The following is a 23,984-nucleotide window of genomic DNA, read 5'->3' on the forward strand; positions in this document are numbered from 1 at the left end:
CAATAGTTGTGGCTCACAGGCTCTAAAGCACAGGCTCAGTAGTTGTTGCACACGGGCTTAGTTGCTCTGCTGCATGTGGGATCTTCCCCGACCAATCCGATAGAATCCATGTCCCCTGCATTGGCAGGTGGATTCTTAACCACAGCGCCACCAGGGAATTCCCTTCATTGTTAATTTTAAATTCTATGAATCACTAAGCATTGAATGAGCATTCAGGAAATGTGATTGTGAGGCCCTGCACTACAAATAATTTTCTAGATGATCTTGAGGGAGTCATTTAATCTCTCCAATTCTTAATCTCTTCACCTAAAAATGAGGGACTTGCAGTGTTAGATGATTTCTAAACTTCCTTTTGACTAAAAAAGTCTGAGTCTACTCTTCAAGAAATTTTAATTACAGCTGACCTCTTGAAATTAACATCATCAATTGAAGGAACTTCACCGAATTTCATTTCTTTCTATGACAAAACTGGACATATTGATACTAAATACCATCAAGAGGGCAATGGGGAGGTATACTTACCTCTAATATTGCCTACTGATTCAAGTGAGAACGCCAAGGTATTCTTGCTTCCAGTCTGATTTAACCTCAGTAAAAGACACGACTCTTTTTCAGTAGAAGAACTGATTCTTGGGTTAAATCAACATGTGGATTAGTGGATCATTGTCAGAGACTGACTTCTTAGCACTCTATTCTTGGCCTGTTGCCCTTTTAAACATTTTTGATAGTGATCTGAAGAAAACATTTTCCAAATCAAACTTGTGAGAAATATCTAATATATTAAGGCAACAGAAACAGATCAAAAGAATCCCAATGAGACTCTAAAAAACAGGCCAAAAGCACGAAGACAGACATTCACAAAGGACAAAGGTTAAGTCCGATATTTGGTTCCAAAAACATCACCCCGCCACTCCCTCCACCCCCTCCCCCGCCACTTCTCACTCTAGGCCAACGAAGCCCCACGTGGAGCACATGATGGCACTGCACAAAGTCTTAAAACGTGAGTACATGCTTGAGCTGCATTATCAACAGTGGTCAGGTCAAAGCATGAAAGTGCACATCCCTACATCCTCTACAAATCAAGCCTCACCTGCAGACATGGATCAAGTTTAGGGCACCCTACTTCACAAGGCTATGATGGATCATTCTTGACACATGCCGAGTTGGATATTGTGCATGAGTAATCTGAAGCCAAGTCATACAGAGAGTGCTTGGGTTCTAGGGTTCCACCGAGTCTGGTTTGGACAGGGGTAAACGCAGGAAGGACAAGCACCTTTTAGAAAAAACCAGGACAAGGGAGAACCGCTACCTGTGGCAGTTAGCGGGCTGCTCACCAAATGAGGAAGTGCGAAGGCGTGGCCCCGCCCGGCGCTCCGGGTTGGCCTAGAACGCCGGAACGTGACCCCAGAGCTGTCGGAAGAGGCCCGCGGGGCGCTATGCGGGCGGGCCTGCACGTGTCCTGCGGGCTCCGGGAGGTGGTGACGAGCTGTGACGCCTCAATGGTTGCCAGGGCACAGTGCGGGCGTTCGGAGTTGAGCGGGCTCCTCTCTTCTGAGCATCTCTCGTCGGGAGCGGGCGGCTGCGCCTTGGGCGGCCGTTGGGGCCGAGAACCATGAGTCCGGGGGGCGCAGGCTGCTTCGCCGGGCTGCTGCTGACAGTCGGCTGGCTGCTTCTGGCGGGCCTCCAGTCCACGTGCGGGATCAACGTCACCGCGGTCCAGGATCCCAGCTTGGCCCACGAGGGCGAGGGCGAGGGCGAGAACGAGGCCGAGGAGGATGCCGAAAACGACAGCGAGGAAGAGAACGAGCCCCAGGCTGAGGCCGAGGACGATGGTGAGGGTGGAAGGCTCCTTGGTGGGGACCCGCAGGCACCTGTTGAGGGCCAAGCCTTCCCTGCTCTTTGAGGACCAGGGGAATTATCCACATTAACATCTGCAGAGCTCTCTCTCGAAAACAGCCCCGAATTTATACATACCGCACACCGTACGGCCTTGAAGAAAAGATATGCTAATTCTCCAAGGCCAGAGCAAGATAAACAAGCACATGTATAGAAATTGTTACAGAAATCCTGCTAAATATTGCTCTGGACAAGGGAATAGATGCTTGTTTTTTTTAAGGGGTAGGAGTCAGAGAGTAGCCTCCCACCACGGGGGAACTATTTTGACTCCCCTGGCAGTTATATTTTTTCCTTCCCCTTGTAGATTTTTTTTTCTTAAATTTCCAAATTGCCTGAAGTCTTTCTCCTTTTCACATTAGCACTCTGGGTTGGAACTCAAGGGAGTTCGAATTCCCCGCACTGTGATACATCTAGATAGACCAGGATGGTGACATAATTCCCCGGAAGCCCCGGGTCAGCTTCATGCAGCCACCACCCTTGAGCACCTCTGCAGTGTGATGGTGTTTTATTTGTAAGTTCAACTTTGAATCACAAAGGAACGGTGGCTGTAGAAAACACCTATCAAGGGATCCAGCTAGAGGCTTTGTTAGATGATATAATACATGTTAACCAATGAAGACTGAGCCCGTGTTTGATACATAAATTTGCCTTATTCTCCTGGCTCATTAAGCAATAAAACTTGACAAGCTGTGGTACATGTTATATGGATTAGTAACTCAGTGCTGATAGATAAAAGGTCAGCTGCAGGTTTGCAGTCATCTAAAGGAGGTTCCCTTACCTCCGTAAATGACCCAGCTGAGATTCTTTTAAATATCCTTGACAGTCTCATGTCTCCTGTACCTATAAAGTAGGTGCTGTATTTATCAACCATTCGTTTATTTCCTGATGACAGGTAGTGACCCTCAGTGACATAAAGAAACTGACTGTCTGAGGTTAATGGTGGAATTGAGGTTTGTACTGCCTTGATGACATTACATTTCAGAGAGCTTGAAGTGATCCTTGACTTTGGAAATGTGAAAAAGATGACTAGGGTAGAAAAGAACATGTTCTAAAGCGTAGTAGCTATTGCTCCCCACTAGTTTTAAAAGTAATTGAATTAACAATATTAAGCTTGTCAAGGGATAGTTCTAGCTCTAAAATGCTAGAGTTTAGGCTAAACCCAGGTGATGGAGTTATAATGCCTTAGATTGAAGTTCAAATGTAGGCAAGTTATTTATTCTCTCAGTTTCTCGGTTCCCTCCTCTGTGAACTTCAGAGAGTCCATGTACCTTCAGGGAGTCCATGTACCTTCAGGGAGTCCATGTACCATTTAATATATACAACTTCATACGTAGCTGCTTTTTTCTGGGGAGAGTGAGAATCCAGAACTTGATCTGAGACCTAAAAATTTCCAGAACCATTAATTAAAATTTGGCAAAGCCCCTCTTAACCCTCAGGACCAGTAAAAACAATCATCACCATTTACTATATAATGGGCTCTTTTTTAATTTATTTATTTTTACTTTTAAGGTATTTTACAAATAACTTGAAAAAGTAAGAGTAAAAGGGTAGTGAAAACAACTTATTTGAAATTATAAATTGTTTGTAATAATAATTTAAACATGGAAAACTCCAAGTTTTTATTCCATATTTCCTAGCTTTGAAGATATATATACCCTAAGTGGGCAAAGTACTCTGAATGCAACAGAATGCTCATCAGCTGTTATACATGAATCTGGAGTGTATCTATCTTGTAAATAATGACTCCAGATTTCAAGTACATCCCTAACAGATTCTAGTTTATCATGACTGGTTCTTTTTGCACTGGCATTGTCAAAACACAATACTTTCAAAAACTGTGAAGGCACATATTTTGTTGAAAAGAAGACTGCCACCGTGTTTGCTTCATAAGCTTTTCATTTTATTTATTTATTTATTTATTTATTTATTTATTTATTTTTAAAGACTAGATTGGTGAGAGAGAGGACAGGAGCTCAGGCAACCAACACTGAATCTTTTTTTTTTAATTAATTAATTAATTTATTTTATTGGCTGTGTTGGGTCTTCTATGCTGCACATGGGCTTTCTCTAGTTGTGGCGAGCGAGGGCTACTCTTCATTGTGATGCGCAGGCTTCTCATTGTGGTGGCCTCTCTTGTTGCAGAGCACGGGCTCTAGGCACGTGGGCTTCAGTAGTTGTGGCACATGGGCTCAATAGTTGTGGTGCATGGGCTTAGTTGCTCCGTGACATGTGATATCTTCCTGGGACAGGGATCAAACCCATGTCCCCTGCATTGGCAGGCAGATTCTTACTCACTGTGCCACCTAGGACGTCCCAGGTTTTCATTTTAGATTTATAAACACCAGTTAGAATGATTGGTCCAATGAATTTTATTCATTTCTACATCATCTGTTTTCTTTGATAACCTTTATATACATACCTGCCATCATGATTTGTTCATTTACAAGCCTTATCAAGTAAATGTTGGTGTATAGTAGCTTAAAAAATGAAAGAATGCTGTTCATACCCTTTTAGCAAAATAACATGGTCTAGCTTATTTTCACAAAATCTTTCAGGATCAAGTCCTTCCTGTTGAAAGACTAACTGGATGAGAATAGTATATATCCTTTTCATCCTTTAAAATAAAATGTTCATTCATTGATTCTTGAGTTAGAGAAAATTCATCTAGGATATTCCTCTAAGATATCATCATCTCTCATTTTGCTTATAAAGTCAATTTTACCATTAGCATCTAGAGTGCTGCTATCTGTCTCTCAGTGTTTATCTTCTGATTCATCCAATAATTGTGAAATGTATTTCTCTGTCAATTTTCTTCTCTGCCATTATAGACAAAAAAAAAAAAAAAAGAAAAATTCTAAAATCTCAACTGTGTTCAATGAAAGCTGAAAATAGACTATGAGAAAGGTACCTCTAGGCGTCTATTATTTCTTCCTGAAAGATGATGCCATGCTTTGAACAAAGCAGTAAGAAAACAAAGGATGATGTAATAGCTATGATTTGTTTCACAATTACATCATCTTTCTAGACAGTTTCCACCATTCGTCCATTTTATCATTTTAGTCTTTTAAAAAAATACAGTTAGGAATAATTGATGAGCAATAATGAAATAATGTTTCAAAATATAGGAAAAATGACTATTTTATGTTAGATTTATACTATTTTACCTTTTATAACCCTACACCTTAGATTTATAAAAGGGACCAAAAATAGACCTGCATAATGATTGCAAAATAGAATGATCTTTATTCTATAAAGTGGGTTTTATCCTATATAAGTGTAACTCTATTTTCTTGGGGGGAAGACCTTTAAGAAAGAATACAAATCATGAAATATCAACCATACAAATCAGCTCTCAAAAAAGAAACTCAAAAATTAACATGGGTTTCTGATGGGATATACCAACTGGAGAAGTGTGCTGCCCGGAACTGAAACGAACATTGTAGGGTCTGGCCAGCACGAAGAGGATCAGAATCATCACCTGTACTGTCGTGGAGGCCAGGCTTTTATCACATAGTCGAAGACTCAGTGGATTTTTAGGCAAGCTTTATCTTACTCTTGACTGCTATTGAACTCACTATTGAACTCTCCACTCATTTTCACTTGTTCTTCTGTCAAATTAAGACAGCCTCCACAGTATTTTGGGAACAGTTGACTGTTCAGCTCTATGTGCAGAGCTTTTTATTCCTCTAAGGTTTCATTTTGTTGGACTTGCCCGTTATTCCGCCCTGTCAGTTTTAGATCCAGATTTATCTTCAAATATATTTTCTGTCCTCCCTAGTTTTGCACAATCCCTAGATTCAGTCAGCATGGTATCAGTATTTTCCAAATCATTAATAAAAATGTTGAAGAGGACAGAGTCCTGTGACATGTGGCTGATAACATGACACCAACCGATTAATTAGCAACAGTGGATCTTACTGTTTAACAAGTTACACGTAAAGCTTACCTGACTTTCAGGCCATGCTTTTTCTTTTTATTAATAGGTGTGTAGTGCAAAATTTTGACAAACACCACACAAGTCCACACATAAAATTTCCCTGACCCACTGCTGTAGGATTTCCACCAAAGAAGAAAGTCGTTGAAGGACCTAATGGACACTCAGTAGTCAAAGCCAAAAGGAGCTTTAGAGACCATCAGATTGAATCTCATTTCTTTCTTAAGTTTGGGGAACTTAAGTAACTTTCCCAAAGTAGCATAGTAGAACTGATTGGTTAATTGTTTTTTTTGAATGGTTTTTGAAAAGAGGTTACATTTAAGAGTAGTCTAGTGCTCATTCTCCTACTCATGTTTTCTGTGTTGGAGATTTGGCTTTTAATTTGTATTTCATAATATACCAGCAGAAGGTATCCAAGCATTTAAAGCAAAAATGTCAGTTCAGAATTGATCAAAGTGATAGTCCAAATTATTTCACAAAGTCAATATTGATTTACTTATGTATATATCAAGTATATACATGCTTGCTATATATTCAAGGCACTGTATTTGGTGCTTATAAGTATAGAAATGTTTGTGAAAAATTACAATAATCAAAATAGGAAAAAATCTTAGAATTATATGAAATTAATAAGTACAAAATGAATGAAGTGTGAATGAGGTTATGATATCTTAAGCATGTTTGTAGTATAAAACAAGTTACAGAATGCTTGTGTGCATGTTTTCATGTTTAATTCTTGTAATAATCAATGAGATAAGTTCTCCTTTCCAAATTTTACAGAAGGGTTAATTAGGCCTGACAGAGTTGAAGGAATTTTCCCAAACTCAGAATAACTGGTTAGTGGGAGAAGTAGCAACTTTGACTCCAATTTTGATGCATTTTCACATGTAATATTGTTGCCTCAGGACATAATGCCTTTTAAAAATTACCTCCCAGCACCTCATTTAATAGTTACTTTTATTGAGATTTTAGTCCTAATCTGAGCTATGAAGAATTGATTATATACTACAGCTAGTGGAATTCATGTCAGATTTCAGAACAATTAGAAAATGAGAAACATGAGATTTAAAACCAACAATATTTAGCTACTCAAATACTTGTATATTACTAGATTATCCTGCTAAATAGTGTTGAAATAAATTCTTAGGAATAATTTACCACTTTAACCTGAAAATGAGTACAACCAATCTATAATTTTAGTGAATATTTTGCATAAAGACCTCTTTTTGAATAGAAATAATGCACTCGAATTTTTTTTGGAGAGTAGAGAAGAGAAAAAATTGGGCCCTATAATTGGCAGGCTTTTTTGTGTTTTTCTGACCTTCTATATAATTTTAAGTCACCATGTATTAAACTGAAGAAAAACATTGTTTTTAAATTGGGTACAAGGTTTAAATATAAATGTTTGTAAGTTATTTCTTAATTTAATTCTTTAAAGGTTTAGCTTTCTTTTCATTTGAAGAGTAATAGAAGATGTATAAGGAATGGCATTGCTTTTCTGATTTAATAAAATTTAAAAATGTCTGCTTCCCATATGATAAGTGCTTGTATCCTCCATCCCCAAGTAAGAGTTCTTCACTTAGAAATGTTTTCCTATGATTAAATAATGTATTTTTGCATTTATGTTTAGTTTTAAATAGGACAGTAGTCAAAGAAGTAGAATTTGGGATGTGCACTGTTACATGCGGTAAGTAGCACAGAGCTGATAAATAATATTGTAATGGGGGGTGGGGTAGGTAAGATCAATGTGTACTCTCATTCATCTCTCACTGATTTCTATTTCTGATATCTGTGATTTACACACAAAACTCAAACTGATTGCTTTACAAGGTAAGATATTTTCAGTTCATAATCTCTGTCTTATTTTAAGCCAGCTTCCTATATATATGGGGGGAAGGGGGGGACGAGTGGCACATAAACTGCTTTCACCAAAGTAAAACTTTATCTCACAGATGTTCAGAATATGAAAGATCTTCTGGTGCATCTCACAGATGTCTTCAACATACTGTGCTGGCAAATCTATCAAGAAATTTGCTTGTTTGTAATAGTCTCTTATAAATGATACATTTTTTCCACTTTATATGTCATGTCTTAGAGTAAAAAGGTACTGGCTTTGTGGGGAAAATAATATTCAAAGATTATGACTTATTTTGATCATTCCTTGAATAGAAATTGGACATAAAATCTTTTGCATGGGGGTGGGATTAAGACTGCAGATGCTATAATAGACCAGTGGTTTTCAAACTTAAGTGTTCACGTCAAGTGCCTGAAGGGCTTGTTAAAACATGGATTGCTAGGCCTACTTCAAAATTTTGAACTCACTAGGCCTTAGGAGGGGTCTAAGAATTTGTATTTCTCAGTAAGTTCATAAATGAAGCTGATGCTGCTTTTAAAAAGACCATCTTTTGAGAACCACTATAGCATGCTAAGAACATAGTAGATAATTCATAATGAAATTAAGTTTATTCTAAATAGAATCTGCCTTGGAAAAAAGACAGTAACAGGAGGGAAGGACAAAAACCAGAGGAAGAAGACAAAGTCCATGCAGATATAGATCAGACCAATATGTATGTTTTTTATCTTTTGGTCAAAAAGTATACCTGAATTGTTTTTATCTGAGATAGAATTTTTAGTGACATTAAACACATTCTCATTGTCATGCAGCCATTAGCACAATCCACCCCAGAACTTTTTCATCATCCCAAACTGAAACCTCTGCACCAGTTGAACATGAATTCCCTGCTCCCCCCAGCCCCTTGCAACCACTATTGTACTTTCCGTCCCTTGAGATAGGTTTAAACCTGGTTTTTTACTTTAACTTCTTAGCAAGTCAGAGTTGGAAAATTAGAGGAATCTGTGTAATAAACCTCTGTTTATTCATTTGCAATTTACATCTTTCTTCTGGCTGCTCACTTGAGACATTTTCACAGGTAGAGAATTATTTTTATGACAATTTTAGTAATTGATACTGTCATACTCTATTATAAAGATGTGCTTCAAAATTATGTGTTTGCTTATTCAGCAAATTATTTTTTGTTTTCTTTTTTTTTTTAATTTTAATTTTTTGCCTACTATGTGTCAGGTATTGTTATAGGTGCTAGAAATACAGCAGTGAACAAAGCAATGGACACTGTCTGCTTTCAAGGAGTATATTTTTTAGTGGGGTAAAGAGAGAAATAATATGTAAAACGTAATATGTCAGATGATGATAAGCTCTAAAAAGAAAAATAAACCATAAAAGGCAATATTTCACATCTATAATTTTAAGTCTTAAGAAATCTTTTCAATTTATAACAACTATTTAAAGGAAAAAATGCTTTAGTGAAAATTCTGTTGAACCCCCCAAGCAATCAAAAAGTTTTCTTTTCTTGGAATACACAGGCAGATTTTTAAATATGGACTTACAGAAAAAATCTCACGTCTACACATATCATTGCAATGAACTGTATTTGGTTAAATAAATAAATACATAAAATACCCGCTTGGAAAATATGCGTTTGAGAATAAGGCTGTGCCTGTAGAGAAATAGCATTCCATTCTACAGCCATTCTTAAGCACCTTGTTTAGTCAAAAGAGACCTTTCCTCCTCCAGCCTTCCTTCTCTTTACCTTATATGGAGTACTCTCCCTTGAGTCTCAAAGTTTGGTGCACAAAGTAGCTACATCAGCATCACCTGAGAGCTTGTTAGAACTGCAGAACCTCAGGACCTACTGCAGCCCTACTTACTGAATTAGAATTTGCTTGTTAATATGTCTCCAGGGGTTTTTCATGCACTCTGAGAAGCACCGTTATAAACTATCTCTAGACTTCAACTTTCCCTTGCCTTCATGGATTTTATGATTAACATCTTGCAGGGACTGAAACCGGGAATCTGGTAGAAAGGGTATCAAGATGGACTATTCCTTAGCCTGGACAACACAGTGTTACCACAGGTCGTTTATCACAGGACATGTTCAGCATGTCACCGAACCAGCTTTTATCACCCCCCTCAACTGTGGTGATGGTAGGGCAAACTCAGTGGAGACTGGAGATTGGTCAGTAAAGACTTGATTTCTTGTTATGAAATGTATGGCAATTCTAATGAAAGTATCTTTTTTTTGGAAATGGGAGATTTGGTCATTAGTAGTCTGTCCTGATGTATTTAATATAGGGATTTTTACCAATCTAGATATTAAAAAGCATCATTTATGCTAAAATGTAATTTTTATAATTTCCTTTATAAGCTCAACCCACCCCACCCCCAAAAAAATTTTCCATGATCAAATAAATTTGGAAGATCCTGGGTATTACTGTATTTCATCAAATCTAAGACTTTATTGGCTATGATAAACACATTGTATGTATTTCTAAAAAGGAAAAATCCTGCCATTCTTGACACGCTGTCAATTCTAAGATGATTCTGATTTCAAAGCTGTTAAAATGTAAAAATTTTATATCTTAGATGAATGAAAGTTTACACATAATAACACATTAATTTACTAGCATATTAAAAGTCCCCCTAAAATTCTGAGGAAAGAGGTTCCTTCCATTTTAATTTAATGTGTAAATTCCAAATGCATATAATCATGGAATCCTTTTTCTTATGGTAACAACCAGAGGAACTAGTGTTGAGGAACTAGTGTTTCATGTAACTCACTTTGAAAAATGCTGTTTTATGAAATAATTCAAAATGAGAGACCTAAAAATATCTAAATGTTGTTACCCTGAATTTAGGAATTTAATTTCTGAAATTACGAGAAAAGTCTCAAAAAGACCTAGGTGGAAAAGTAAAGGAACTCTGGAATTTTTTTTTAACATTTGCTGATTTCTTTTGCCAAAGGTGTGGGTATTAGAGAAGTTATATTAACAAATGGATGCCCTGGAGGTGAATCCAAGTGTATCGTACGGGTGGAAGAATGTCGTGGACCAGTAGATTGTGGCTGTGAGTTGGACTCCGTATTGGAGGGAGACTGAGGGGGAAGCGTTTACTCTGGGGAAATATCCTTAACCTCAGGTTGCCATGAGTGGAAGGAGATGATCAAATTATATACTGAAAGAAAGTCATAAGAAAACTTAAAATTCCACTTCTCTAGACAGTTATAGCTCTTTCTACTTTTGCTTTACATTTTTCAGTGATGTCTAAATTTAACATATATTCTTTCTAGTACGCTGCAACCTTATTGCACTCAGGGTTTGTGGTTGAGGCGGTCCTCCAGAGAAATGCTTTTGACCCTTGGGTCATGATAGCTTATTAGTAGATTGGTAAACCCTACACTGGGAACTTTGAGAGCCGTCCTATATCAAATTTCATTAGTCTGAGATTTCATCATCTCTAAGCATGGAAGGGGTGGAGTTGGGGCAGGGTGTCCTTAACCAGTAAGTGGGAAGCCACTAGTGGATCTCAAAGTTTAATAGATCACTAAATAGTTTGCCTTTGCTGTCTCTTCTCCACAATTTATTCTGCTGAAGGAACAGACAGGTATGGTGTTTTCTGCTTGCCTCTTTTGGGGCATATTTGCATCCATGACACCTCTCTGCTCCTCTATAGTCAGACTTTCAGTAATACATTTGCTAACTTCCAGCATGTAATTAGTTTTAAAATTGGATATGACTTTTTTTTTTTTTTTTGGCCACCCCACACAGCTTATGGGATCTTAGTTCGCTGACCAGGGATCAAACCCTGGCCCTTGGCAGTGAGAGCATGGAGACCTAACCACTGGACCGCCAGGGAATTTCCTGGAGGTGACTTTTAAAAGTAGTACTGTATATAAAGCAGTTTACAATGCCCATTGGTATATATGTTTTTAATTTTTCTTTTTTCCAGGGGGTAAACCAATTTCAGAAAATCTTGAAAGTGTTAGGCTGGCATGTGTTCATGTATCTCCTGTAAACCGTTTCAAATATATTTGGAAACTTCTAAGGCCAGACCAAGTGAGTAATGAATGTATGTAATTTGGTGCTTTCTAGTGAGTGATACAATTTGTTTCCTGGTGCTTGATGACTCTCAGAAAACTTTCTTTTTAAAAGCAGTTTGCAAAAATGAAGTTAAAATCATACAACTTTATTATTACTGGAATTTAAATTTTTTCATTACTTATTGGGGCTAAGACTTTACACATGTCTCAGGGCCAGCTCATCTATATAAAGTGTTTGGTTTGGGAGCAAGATTTTCATTTGCATGTACAGTGCTTGTATGATAGCTAACATTAATTGAGGGTTTATTAAGTGCCAGACATATACCAAATGCTAGAGTTTCTTTTACTCACATAACAATCTATGAGATAATTCCTGTCATTATACCCATTTTACAGATAAGTGCAGTTGTTGCTTAGCATCCTCAGGGGATTGATTCCAGGACCCCTTCAGATACCAAAATTGGGGATGCTCAAGCTCTTTATATAAAATGGTGTAGTATTTGCATATAGCATAAGTACATCCTCCCATATACTTTAAATCATCTCCAGATTTATTTATAATACAATGTAAATGCTATATAAATAGTTGTAAACACAATGTAAATGCCAAGTAAATAGTTACTACTGCACAAGCAATTCAAGTTTTGGTTTTTGGAACTTTCTGGAATTTTCTTTTCTGAATATTTTCAATCTACGGTTGGTTGAGTCCACTGACGTGGAAACCAAGGATATGGAGGACCAGCTGTAGCTGAGATGCAGAGAGTAATTTGTCCAGCTTCACACAGGCAGGAAGTTGGTACTTTTTATATGGATCCTCTGACTTTAAAATACATGTGCATAATTAATTATTGTCCCAGACTGAAAGTGACCCATTTTGTTACAAGAAATAAAGTTTCCTGATCTTAAGTTTTCATGAAGAATGTTGATACCTTTTGTTTTCTTTTAAAATAGCAAGCCGTTATACTTGCAAATGATTCAGCAATCCTGGAGGTTCACAGGGATACTCACCCTAAGGCTTTTGAGTGTGAAACATTGGAAAATAATGAAGTAGTAGCATCTATTAAATTCACAGTCTATACAACAACTGGTAAGTACCAAGCAATGTTTTGGTTTGCTTATATCTCAAACTTCAAAGAGCATCAAAATCACCTGGAGGTCTTGTTGAAGCACAGATCACTAGCTCAACCCCCACAGTTTCTGACTCTGTAGATCTTTAGTGGGCCTGGCCCAAGAATTTCAATTTCTAACAAGTTCCTAGGTGGTGTTGGTCCAGAGATCACATTTTGGGAACTGCTAGTTTTATACCGTTTAGACTTTTCTACAAGGTAGTACTTTATTCTTATTTATTTATTTGTTTTTCACAAAGTAAGAGTCACAGGTACCTCACTTTGGGAAACTGGTGTATTCCTGAAGTATCTCCAAAGAACAGTCCTGTAACTTGAACTTTATTTTTCCTTTTACTTCTGTCTCAGAGGTGAAAATGAACACATGGCATTCTCATGGATGCTTAACAAAAGTTTTGATGCAGTTAAAATAAATAAAATTAAGAAACATTATGTCAAAGCATGTCTTTTTAAAAATTATTCATTTGAAGACATTTTTTATGAAACAAGAATACAGTCCTCAATATATGTCACAAAAGGCAGACCTTGACCTAAACATAATTTTACACATCAGAAACTGTGCTTCCCTTGCAAAAAGGATCCATGTCTTGTCCTTTCAATTTAAACTATGATATCTTCTATATCCAAATAACTGTTTCCTTTTGTTGAGTTGCTCTTAAGCATTTTTATTGTTGTCATCTGTGTTGCTTGGAGGTGTGAGGGATTTGGTCATAAGTTCTTTTGAGAATCCAATAAGGCTCAGGAAGCTTTTCCCAGAAAAGTACCCACATATACAAACATGCTAAAAGTTACCCATAATTTTAAGAGAGTTCATGGGTTTCTTGAAGCTGTTTCTCAATCCCAAGTAAAGAATTTAAGCTGCAGTCTAGAATTGGAACGTAACACCGTTTATTGAACTGGAAACAAGCTAGTGTTTTGGGGGTGGTTTTAAAAAATAAACTATAACTTTCTTTGTTGTATTGTTCAGTGTCCTTAAAAAACATCTTTATGGTGAAAGCTAATAACCTTATTCCTATGTTGGGATAACAGGTGTTATTAAAAGGATAATTTCAATAAAGTGCTATAAAAGGCAAAAAAGGACCAAACATCATCAACTAAAAATGAGTCCTAGTTCAGGATAGTAAGGCTTCAAGGGCCATTCTCAGCTATTGTCCCCACAGCTTGATCCTTGTTAGGGCTGCTCAGTAGTGGTTAGCTCTTCCTGTGATTAGAAGGCAACATGTGTAAGCTAAGGACTGGAGCACAGACCCCAATGTCAGCAAACGAGACAAAGTTGATTTTTCTCTCTTGTAGCTGTCCAGGGCTAGTGTGGTAGCTCTGCCATCTCAGCACATGCACTGGTTAAATAACAAAATGTTTTCAGAAAACTTTGGTATTTATTAGTTTCTTTTAAAAAGGACAATTGGATATACTGCTGTGACAGACCCTTTCGGCTGTTTAGGCATCAAACAAATATTTTGGCTATAGATGTCCGCACAATATGGTACTGGCTTGAAACAAATGCATGATTGAAATATTTTCAGGGTAAATAGGTTTTAATTAATGAAACTGTCCCATCCATTCCCTCATATAACAGATTTTTCACTTCCACAGTAGTTGTCTTTCATAATTAGGCATTATTTTGACTGAATTATGTCCACCTAAAAAGATACTTTCAAATCCAAATTCCTAGAACTTCAGGAATGTGACTGTGTCTGGAAATAGGGTTGTTGCAGATGTAATTAATTCAGTTAAGACAAGATCATACATACTAGAGGAGAGTGGGCCTTCAATATGACTGGTGTCCTTGTAAGGAGAAGGAAATTTGGACACAGAGACACAGAGAGAGGAGAATGTATGTGAAGACTCAAAGACACATGGGCAGAAGAAGACAGACTGGGAGACTGGAGTGATGCTATCACAAGCCAGAGAATACCTGGGGCTACCAGAAGCTAGAAGAGGAAAGGAAGGATCCATCCCCAGAGCCACTGGAGAGAGCATGGCCTTACCAACACCTTATATTCGGATGTTTATCTTCCAAAACTGTGAGACAATGTTTCTCATATTGTTTTTAAGTTATCTAGTTAGCGGTACTTTGTAATGGTGGCTCTAAGAAACTAATACAAACATAAGCTAAGTTTTTCTAAAAAGTGACAGCATCGAAATTCAGCCTTTCATTAGAAAATTTCTATAGAAATGCAGACTATTTTTTTTATGAGATATAAAAATAATCTAAAGGATCCTTGTAAGAAGACTATCATTGAAATGAACCAACATCTTTATACCTCTCATTCTCCACCTTCTCTTGGCTAGTATTGCAGGGTAGTGGATAAATGGAAAGAAATTTTGCATTTCTTCTTCTCATGTTTTAATCCTAAAAGGTTTTTTTTTTTTTTAATTTGAGCTTAAAAAATCCCACTGCTTCTATAAATCTAAAATTATCAAAAATAAAAAGATTTTAAAAATCCAACAATGTTGGAATATAAATATGATGGAAATTGTCTATCATACTTGGAACTATTTAGTAAGATTACTAAATTGAGTTTATAGCTCTAGAATTACTAAAGAAAATGGAAAATTATACTCCATGGTGTTTAAAGAATAGGAAGAAAATCCTGATGAATAAGCAGCTGAGATTGCCCATGTAGGAGACTAATTCTGTTAGAGTTGTACTTACCAAAATATTAAAATACATAAAACATAGCTTGCCAAATCACTAAATCTCCTTGAATGTTGGTTTACTTATCTGTATAAAAGTTGTATTAGATGATCTTTCTGGTCCTTCCTCACATGAATTTTTTATGAGTCTATCATTTAGGGACCAGAAAGAGCCATAAGAAAGCTATATAATTCACAAAGTAAGTAATACTTGATATAAATTGAATTTTTATCAGTTTACAATGTAGCAATGTTATAATACATATGGTAGATTGGTTTTGTCTCCTTAATAGCCTTAGAGAGAATGCTGATTTAAAAGTGGTGATTGGATATTTGTATGAAGAAGAATGAGCTTCAATTCCTGCTTTACAACATATACAAAAATTAGAGATATATTAAAGTCCCAAATGTAAAAGCTAAAACCATCAAGCTTAAAAAAAGGAAACATAAGAGAGTATCTGTATGATTCAGGAGTGGGCAAGCGCTTCTTTTTAGACATGACAAAAAACAATCACCATAAAAGGAAAGATTGATAAATTAGACTTTATCAAAATGAAAAATTTCATCTTCAAAAAATGGTGTTGGGAAAACTGGACAGCCACATGCAAAAGAAAGAAAGAAGGTCACTGTATTACACTGTACACAGAAATTAACTCAAAATGGATTAAAGAATGTAAGACCTAAAACCATGAAATTCCAAGGGAAAAACACAGGCAGTAACCTTATTGATATAGGTCTTAGCGATATTTTTGTAGATCTGACTCTGAAGACAAGGGAAGCAAAAGCAAAAATAAACAAATGGGACTACATCAAAGTAAAAAGCGTCTTCACAGCAAAGGAAACCATCATCAAAACAAAAAGACAACTTGTGGAATGCAAGAAGACATTTGTAAATTCTGTCTCTAACGAGAGGTTAATAGCCAAAATATATAAAGAACTCACACTAATCAACATAAAAAACCCCCAAACAATCTGATTAAAAATTGAGCAGAGGTCTGAATAGACATTTTTTCCAAAGAAGACCTACAGATGGCCAACAGGAACATAAAAATATGCTCGGCATCACTAATCAGAGAGATGTAAATCAAAAGCACAAAGAGATATTACCTTACACCTGTTAGAATGGCTGTTAGCAAAAGGACAAGAAATAAATGTTGGAGAGGATGTGGAGAAAAGGGAACCCTTGTATACTGTTGGTGCAGACTGTAAATTGGTGCAGCCACTGTGGAAATCAGTATGGAGATTCCTCAAAAATTTAAGAATAGAACTACTAAAAGACACAGCCATTCCACTTCTGGGTATTTATCCAAAGAACATAAAAACACTAATTCAAAAAGATACATGCACCTCTGTGTTCACTGCAGCATTATTTACAATAGCAAAGATGCAGAAACCACCTACCTGTCCATTGATGGATGAATGATTAAATATACATACAATAGAATACTATTATTATGCATATAATATGTTTGTATATACATATAATATTGTATGTATTATTATACATACAATAGACTACTACTCAGCCATTTTATGAATGAGAAAAAAGAATGAAATCCTGCCAGCATGGATGGGCCCTGAAGGTATGAATGCTAAGTGAAGTAAGTCAGATGGAGAAAGACAAATACAGAGATTTTACTCGTATGTGGAATCCAAAAAAAAAACCAAACTAAAACAAAAACACACTCATAGATACAGAGAACAGATTACTGGTTGCCAGAGGGGGAGGGGGTTCAGGGGTAGGTGAAATGGATTAGGGGGAGCAGCTGGATGGTGTTGGATGGTAACTAGACTTGTGGTGGGGATTACTTTGTAGTGGATACAGATGTCAGCTTATAATGCTGTACAGCTGAAACGTATATCAAAAAGTTTAAAACTTCAGCTCTCTAAAAGGAATCATTAGAAAAATGAATAGAGAAGCCAAAATCTGGGAGAAAAAAATTTATAAAACATGTACAAGTACAATCAGTTTGGGAAAAGATCTTGCAGTTTCTTGGAAAACTAAGCATACCTCTACCCTATGACCCAGGAGTTCCACTCATAGGTATTTATCCAAGAGAAACGGAAATGTACGTTCACAAAATGACTGGGACGAGAATGTTCCTAGCAGTTTATTTATGATAACCCCAAAATGAAACAGCATAGGTGTCCATCAGTAGGAGATTAAATAAACTAATTGAGGCATACTACCCAGCAATGAAAAAGAAAAAAACCTATTGATACATGCGACAATATGGTTAAATCTCTAAAACATTATACTGGGTAAAAAGCCTTACACAAAAGAATGCATAATTATGTTTCCATTCCTATGAAGTTCTAGAACGGGCAGAGCTAATCTATGGTGGAAAAGAGAATCAGGGTAGTAGTTGTCCCTGGAGGTTAGGGCAGGGATTACCTGGGAGGGGCTTGAGGAAACTTTCTGGGGTATAGTAATATTCTGTGTATTTTCAGGGGGTTGAATTCCATATGTATGTTTGCATTTGCCAAAACTAAATAAATGCACATTTAAGATCATCGTGAAATTTAGTGTTCATAAACTTTATCTCAAAGGAAAAAATACAAACAAATATTGAACTCTAGTCAATGATATGCCTGTTGAAAATTTTTTAAAGAAGTGTGCAGACATCAGCAAACTATCTTGAAATGCATCAAAAAATAAGATGGATCAATGGATTGAGAGAAGTATGGATAGAGGGATAGTTAAAATGTTGATGGTAGTGTCTAGATGGTGAGCTTTTTATTGTCAGATTCTTTCAACTTTTCTGTGTGTTTGAAAAGGACATTTCTAACACGCAGAGCAAGTTCATTAATAACTTTATTTCCACGAATTCTTTCTGTATTTTTCTAGAGTTGTTTTTCAGATACAAAGTTTCCATTTAGATATCCATTTCCTTTTATTTTCCAGTAGTAATAATCATCAGGTGTGTGTTTTCTTCTCTAGAACTGCAGATGAAAAGATCAAGCCGGCCAGACACTGATGCAGTCCTAGTTTTTGTGCTGACCATAGGAGTTATTATCTGTATATTTGTGATCTTTGTGCTGATCTTCATAATTGTAAACTGGTAGGTGAAGGACGGAGACTAAGCCATCACCCTGCACTGACATCTTCCTTGTCGGCGCCTCCCTGTCTGTTGAATCCAAGGCCCTGTCCATGATGCTTCTCACATGGGTTTTGAAACTGTCTAACTCTCTTCATCCCTCCTGAGACTGTCCTAGTTCAAGCTACCTAATCTCATGACTTGATCCCCAGCCCTGAGAAAACTTTTAAATGCAGTTTTTACAATTTTACGTAGTAGTTGCTAAAGAAAAAAGTTTATTGAATTAATATTTGTGTTGTCTAGTTGTAGTTATCACAACTTTAAAGCTCGGTTATTGTAACCTAGTAATTCATCTGTGTAAGAATAGTTCTAATACCTACGTGAGTATCACCCCCTGGTACATCTGAGGGCTCACCCACTATCACAGTGCAGCTGATGCACCACACACTAAAAGTAAAGTGGCTAAGGAGGCACTTCTGTATATAGAAAACTAAATATAACCTATTTAGTTTTAGTTTTCATAAAAGAGTTTTAAAAATTTTTTCTTCCAGGGCGGCAGTCAAAGATTTCTGGGGGGCAAAAGCCTCGACAACTGAGATGCAGTCTGAGCTGAGTTCCATGAGATATAAAGATTCAACTTCTCTTGACCAATCACCAACAGAAATACCTGGACATGAAGATGATGCTTTAAGTGAATGGAATGAGTGATGTATGGATGATGTATACCAAACCAAAGAAAATTAGAGCATATCAGATTCATTATTATAAAAATAAAATATATCGTGAAATACTTTAACAATACTGTGATTTATTATAGTCTGAATGTAATGCAATATGAGACGGGGCTGTTTTAATCAGTGCATCTTTGTGATGGACTTACCAAACATGTTTAAATTTGTTCTCAACATTTACCATTTCAGGTAATCACTTGGTTGTTTTTATCTAGAGGTAACACACACCAAATCTTTTAAACATGTTTTTGATCACTTTGATCACTTCTATGGTGATTTGCCTGGTCTGTCCCAAAAAAGAAAAAATATCATATAGAAGATGCCTTGCATATTAGAGTTTCTCCCCGCTGGGATCACTGGATTGAACTTGCTTAAAGCAAACCATACTTTAGAATCTCTGCAGGGCATGTGACATACAAAGCATCACTTTTAAGACATGAAATATATAATAATGTTAACGACACTTAGTAGCTACTACGCACCAAGCATCGCTCAAACCATTTTACATGTATTAAGTTATTCGGTTATGGTTGTGTATAGGAAGTATGTAAGGAAGAACTGGGGAGGAACTTGGGGAAGCTGAGTAAATGACATGAATTTGACATGCCCTGTGATTTTTTTTTAAGAAATTTTATTGAGATATAATTGACATACAATAAACTGCATATATTTGAAGTGTACAATTTGGTTTTTTTTCTTATTAGTAATGTATATATGGCAGTCCCAATCTCCCAATTCATCCCCCCCACCCAGCTTTCCCCACTTGGTGTCCATATGTTTGTTCTCTACATCTGTGTCTATTTCTGCCTTGCAAACTGGTTGATCTGTACCATTTTTCTAGATTCCGCATATATATGTTAATATATGATATTTGTTTTTCTGACTTACTTCACTCTGTATGACAGTCTCTGGGTCCATCCATGTCTCTACAAATGTCCCAATTTCGTTCCTTTTTACGAAACATGCCCTATAATTCTCACGAAGCAGTGAATTAAGGAGTTTAACGTGACCACTGATAGGTACCTTCATTGTGTTTGGTATGCAGGTGATAACATCTCGAAACTTGTATCTGGATATCATCACTGCCTTTTTGTGCTGGGTCATTATGTGATACAGTTGTGGTCTGCTATCAAACAAGATACCAAGACATTAGATACTTTGATTTGGCAGACTTCATCAGGAATTAATTTTCAGAGGCTATGAAAGTAGCACAAAATACACTTAATTTTTTGTTTAGATGAATTGTATGCCAACTTTATTGCTATTACTATGGGATTCATCTGATGAAAGCATGAACTCTGAACATCTGTGAAGAAGACATTATAAACGGGCATTTATGGTGTACCTCCCTCTGGGAGCCTAGACATAGGCTGTGTTGTGGAATTATCCATGCTTTCTGTTACATAGCATTTGTATTTGAGAGAAGCAATGAAGAATTGGATGGAAAATTGTTTTGTTATCTGTCATTGGAATTCCACTAGAGAATTTAAGTGAAAAGAAATTGTTTACATAAAATCTTCCAAAAGTATTGTATTTTTTTTATGACACCCTTACTTCCCCTAGATAAGTGTGAAAAAAAAGCCTTCCCATTTCCTGTTCCTGATTAAGTACGGTCATGTAACTTTAGCATAGATGCTAAACATTCTTGAACAGTAATTACTATCAATTCTTATTTTTAAAACTGTGAATAGCAGTCATTTCCAACTATACTTCAATAACCGTTAGTGTTCAGTCAGGTTAACAGGTTTAGTTGTCAGTGCTGTTCACTTGGTGTTTCTGGCTGTTTACTTTCCAGCCATGTATGAGGGCAGTACCTCCTCAGCCCCTTGTGATTGGGTGGGGTCATGTGACTAGTCTGGCCAATTAGTTATGAGCCCAAATTCCAAATGTCACTTTCAGTCTAGAACATTTCACTGTGAAAATATCTAGAGCTCATCTTTCTCTCTTCTAGAACAACCAGAAATGCTTCAAGGGTGGCTGCTCTGACACCTTGGATCCCAGAGGGAAAACCACACAGCACAGGATGTCTAGTCAATGAACATTGGCTATGTGGTGTGAGAGAGAAATAAACCATTATTTTAAGTCACTGACAGTTTGAGTCTGTTTGATACAGCAGCCTTAGTAAAACTATCCTGAGTGACACATATTTTCTGAAAAATAAGTTTTCATGGTCAGATGAGTTGAAGACTTCTTTAGTGGAGGTCTTCCCATCACTTTGCTATGTACATTGTGATCCTCTGACAAGGGGATATAGGTGCAATACTTCCCTAACTTATTGGTGGTTTGTGGAACAAAAATGAAAGCCTACATGAATGTTAATACCATACCAACTCGCAAATACTCTTTTGAGTTGAACTGTCTGATAGGTCTGTCTACGAGGAGTCAAGATTCAATGAGCTAGCGTCTCATATAACACACAGCAAGTCAGCAATGCACCTTGACAATAGTGACACCTTCCCTCTTAGACCTCTGGGTGTTACTTAGACCTTCCACCTATCCAGAACCACCTTGATGTACTTTCTTGAAATCATCCTACTCCCAAGACCACAGCTCCTCTAAGTACTATGACCACACTGCATGAAGTAAAATAATTGACAAATCTTATATTGAAGTGGATTATAATATGTTCTGTGAAATCACTCCAGGTCTCATGAAGACCCTCTGTCATTTGCCACTTGGTCACAGTCTGTGTGTCAGGGGATGCCTCCCTGCCGTGGTCCATGGGGTCTCTGTTGCACACCACTGAAGATTAATGAGGCCAGTCCCTTTCTCTCCAGGCAGACCAGGCCAGAGGCATCTTCTAGTTCCCATCTACTCCTAAATTCCAGGCATCTGTTACTTTTCCTGGTCACCAAAATATCCACAAAAAAAGTCTTGAAGTTTGCATCTGGATCCAGGAGGTAAAAAAAATTTAAGCAATTATGTACCAAAAAGAGGCCGTCCTTTTGGACCCCAGGACATTTGTCTCTACATATACAGCAGCTGGATTTTGTGAAGCATTCAAATACCACCCTAAATGTTTTGTTTGTCCTTTCAATCAACTAACATTCATTGGGCTAAACCCCTATGGGCCAGATACTGTACTAGGCACTAGGAATACAATCTATGCCAAAGAAACAGAAAAGATAAGATCCTTCTTCTCTCAGAGTTGGTCAATTACCCAAGACAACCATTAAAAGTAACTACAACTGGGATGAATACATTGGAAGAAACCTTCAAATTTCTGTGAAACTGTAGCAGGGGAAATGACATTTAAAGGAGATGTAAATGTACACACTGCTATATTTAAAGTGGATAATCAACAAGGACCTACTGTATAGCACAGGCAACTCTGTTCATTATTCTGTAATAACCTAAATGGGAAAAGAATTTGAAGAAGAATAGACGCATGTATATGTATAATTGGATCATTTTGCTGTACACCTGAAACTAACACAACATTGTTAATCAATCATACTCCAACCTAAAATAAAAATTAAAAAATAAAGAAGATATAAAGCCTCCATAGGAGTTACCCTGGTTAACAGGGGAAGAGGGCCTAGACAGAGGGAACAGTAGTTGTGAAGGCTCTGAGTCAGGAAGGAACATGACACATCCTGAAGAACAGTTAGCTGAGCTGGAGCATAGAGAAAGAGGAAAAGAGTGGTAGGAGATGAGGCTGGAGATGTACGCAGGAACAGGTGATAATGTGTGTGTGTGTGTGTGTGTGTGTGTTTCAAACACATATGCAAAAATATAGCTAAGTGACCTGAGAATACATACCAAGGGAGTTAGTGTTGAAATTGGCACTCCTGAATTTTTTTTGCTACACCGCATTTGCCCACGCCTTCCTGGAATTCGGTTGGCCTTTTGACAAAAAATAACCTTTGATGCTTACCAAGATAGGGTAGTCTACACTTTTACTTGGGTTCCTTTGAGTCCTACTGAAATGCAAGATCTCATTAATCAGATCATAATTCTCATCCATAATAGCCCCTAATTCACTCTCATATTAGGCAACCAAGAACTAGATACAGAAGATTAATGAGTTCTCAACAATGACCAGGGCTGGTGGGCATACCTCAGGGACAGCAGCCAGCAATAAGGTGGTTTAGACATAGTATAAATTTATTTATATTTATTTATTTATTGGCTGGGTTGGGTCTTCATTGCTGTTCGTGGGCTTTCTCTAGTTGCAGAGAGCAGGGGCCACTCTTCGTTGCGGTGCGCAGGCTTCTCATTGCTGTGGCTTCTCTTGTTGCAGGGCAGGGGTTCTAGGTGTGTGGGCTTCAGTAGTTGTGACACATGGGCTCAACTGTTGTGGCTCTCGGGCTTAGTAGCTCCGCGGCATGTGGGATCTTCCCGGACCAGGGCTCGAACCCGTGTCCCCAGCATTGGCAGGCCGATTCTTAACCACTGAGCCACCAGGGAAGCCCTATACATAGCAGACTGCAGTCTTCTACAATCTTGAACATGACATGGAATTACTCATCCTGTTGAAACACATTTCAATTTTCTTCTGTTAACATAGGCGTAATGTTTCAACTCAAAATGCTTTCCTTCCCAGAGTGGTTCTAATCTAATCCATATATTCTCCGTTTCTGTCTTCTCAATCTCTTGAGAATTGATGTGCTTTTTTGTTCTTGCTGTTCCACTTTATATTTTAAATCTACTTCTCCAGTCATTTTTGGTTATATTCTGGAGGCCAATCTTTTTGGAATTCATAACCCATCACTGTTGTGATCCACCAT

At 37.2% G+C, this 23,984-nt stretch overlaps 1 protein-coding gene across 1 annotated transcript; it reads left to right on the forward strand.

Moving 5' to 3' along the window:
• Nucleotides 1-1,612: 1,612 nt before the first annotated feature.
• On the forward strand, nucleotides 1,613-19,231 carry SPACA1 (sperm acrosome associated 1). Its single transcript, XM_057740021.1, has 7 exons — nucleotides 1,613-1,832; nucleotides 7,461-7,517; nucleotides 10,650-10,751; nucleotides 11,634-11,740; nucleotides 12,676-12,811; nucleotides 18,427-18,547; nucleotides 19,075-19,231. The coding sequence occupies exons 1-7, from the start codon at nucleotides 1,613-1,615 to the stop codon at nucleotides 19,229-19,231; spliced, it is 900 nt and encodes a 299-aa protein (XP_057596004.1).
• Nucleotides 19,232-23,984: the final 4,753 nt, after the last annotated feature.

This window comes from Hippopotamus amphibius, chromosome 6 (genome assembly GCF_030028045.1).
Source record: "Hippopotamus amphibius kiboko isolate mHipAmp2 chromosome 6, mHipAmp2.hap2, whole genome shotgun sequence".
Classification (NCBI taxonomy): domain Eukaryota; kingdom Metazoa; phylum Chordata; class Mammalia; order Artiodactyla; family Hippopotamidae; genus Hippopotamus; species Hippopotamus amphibius.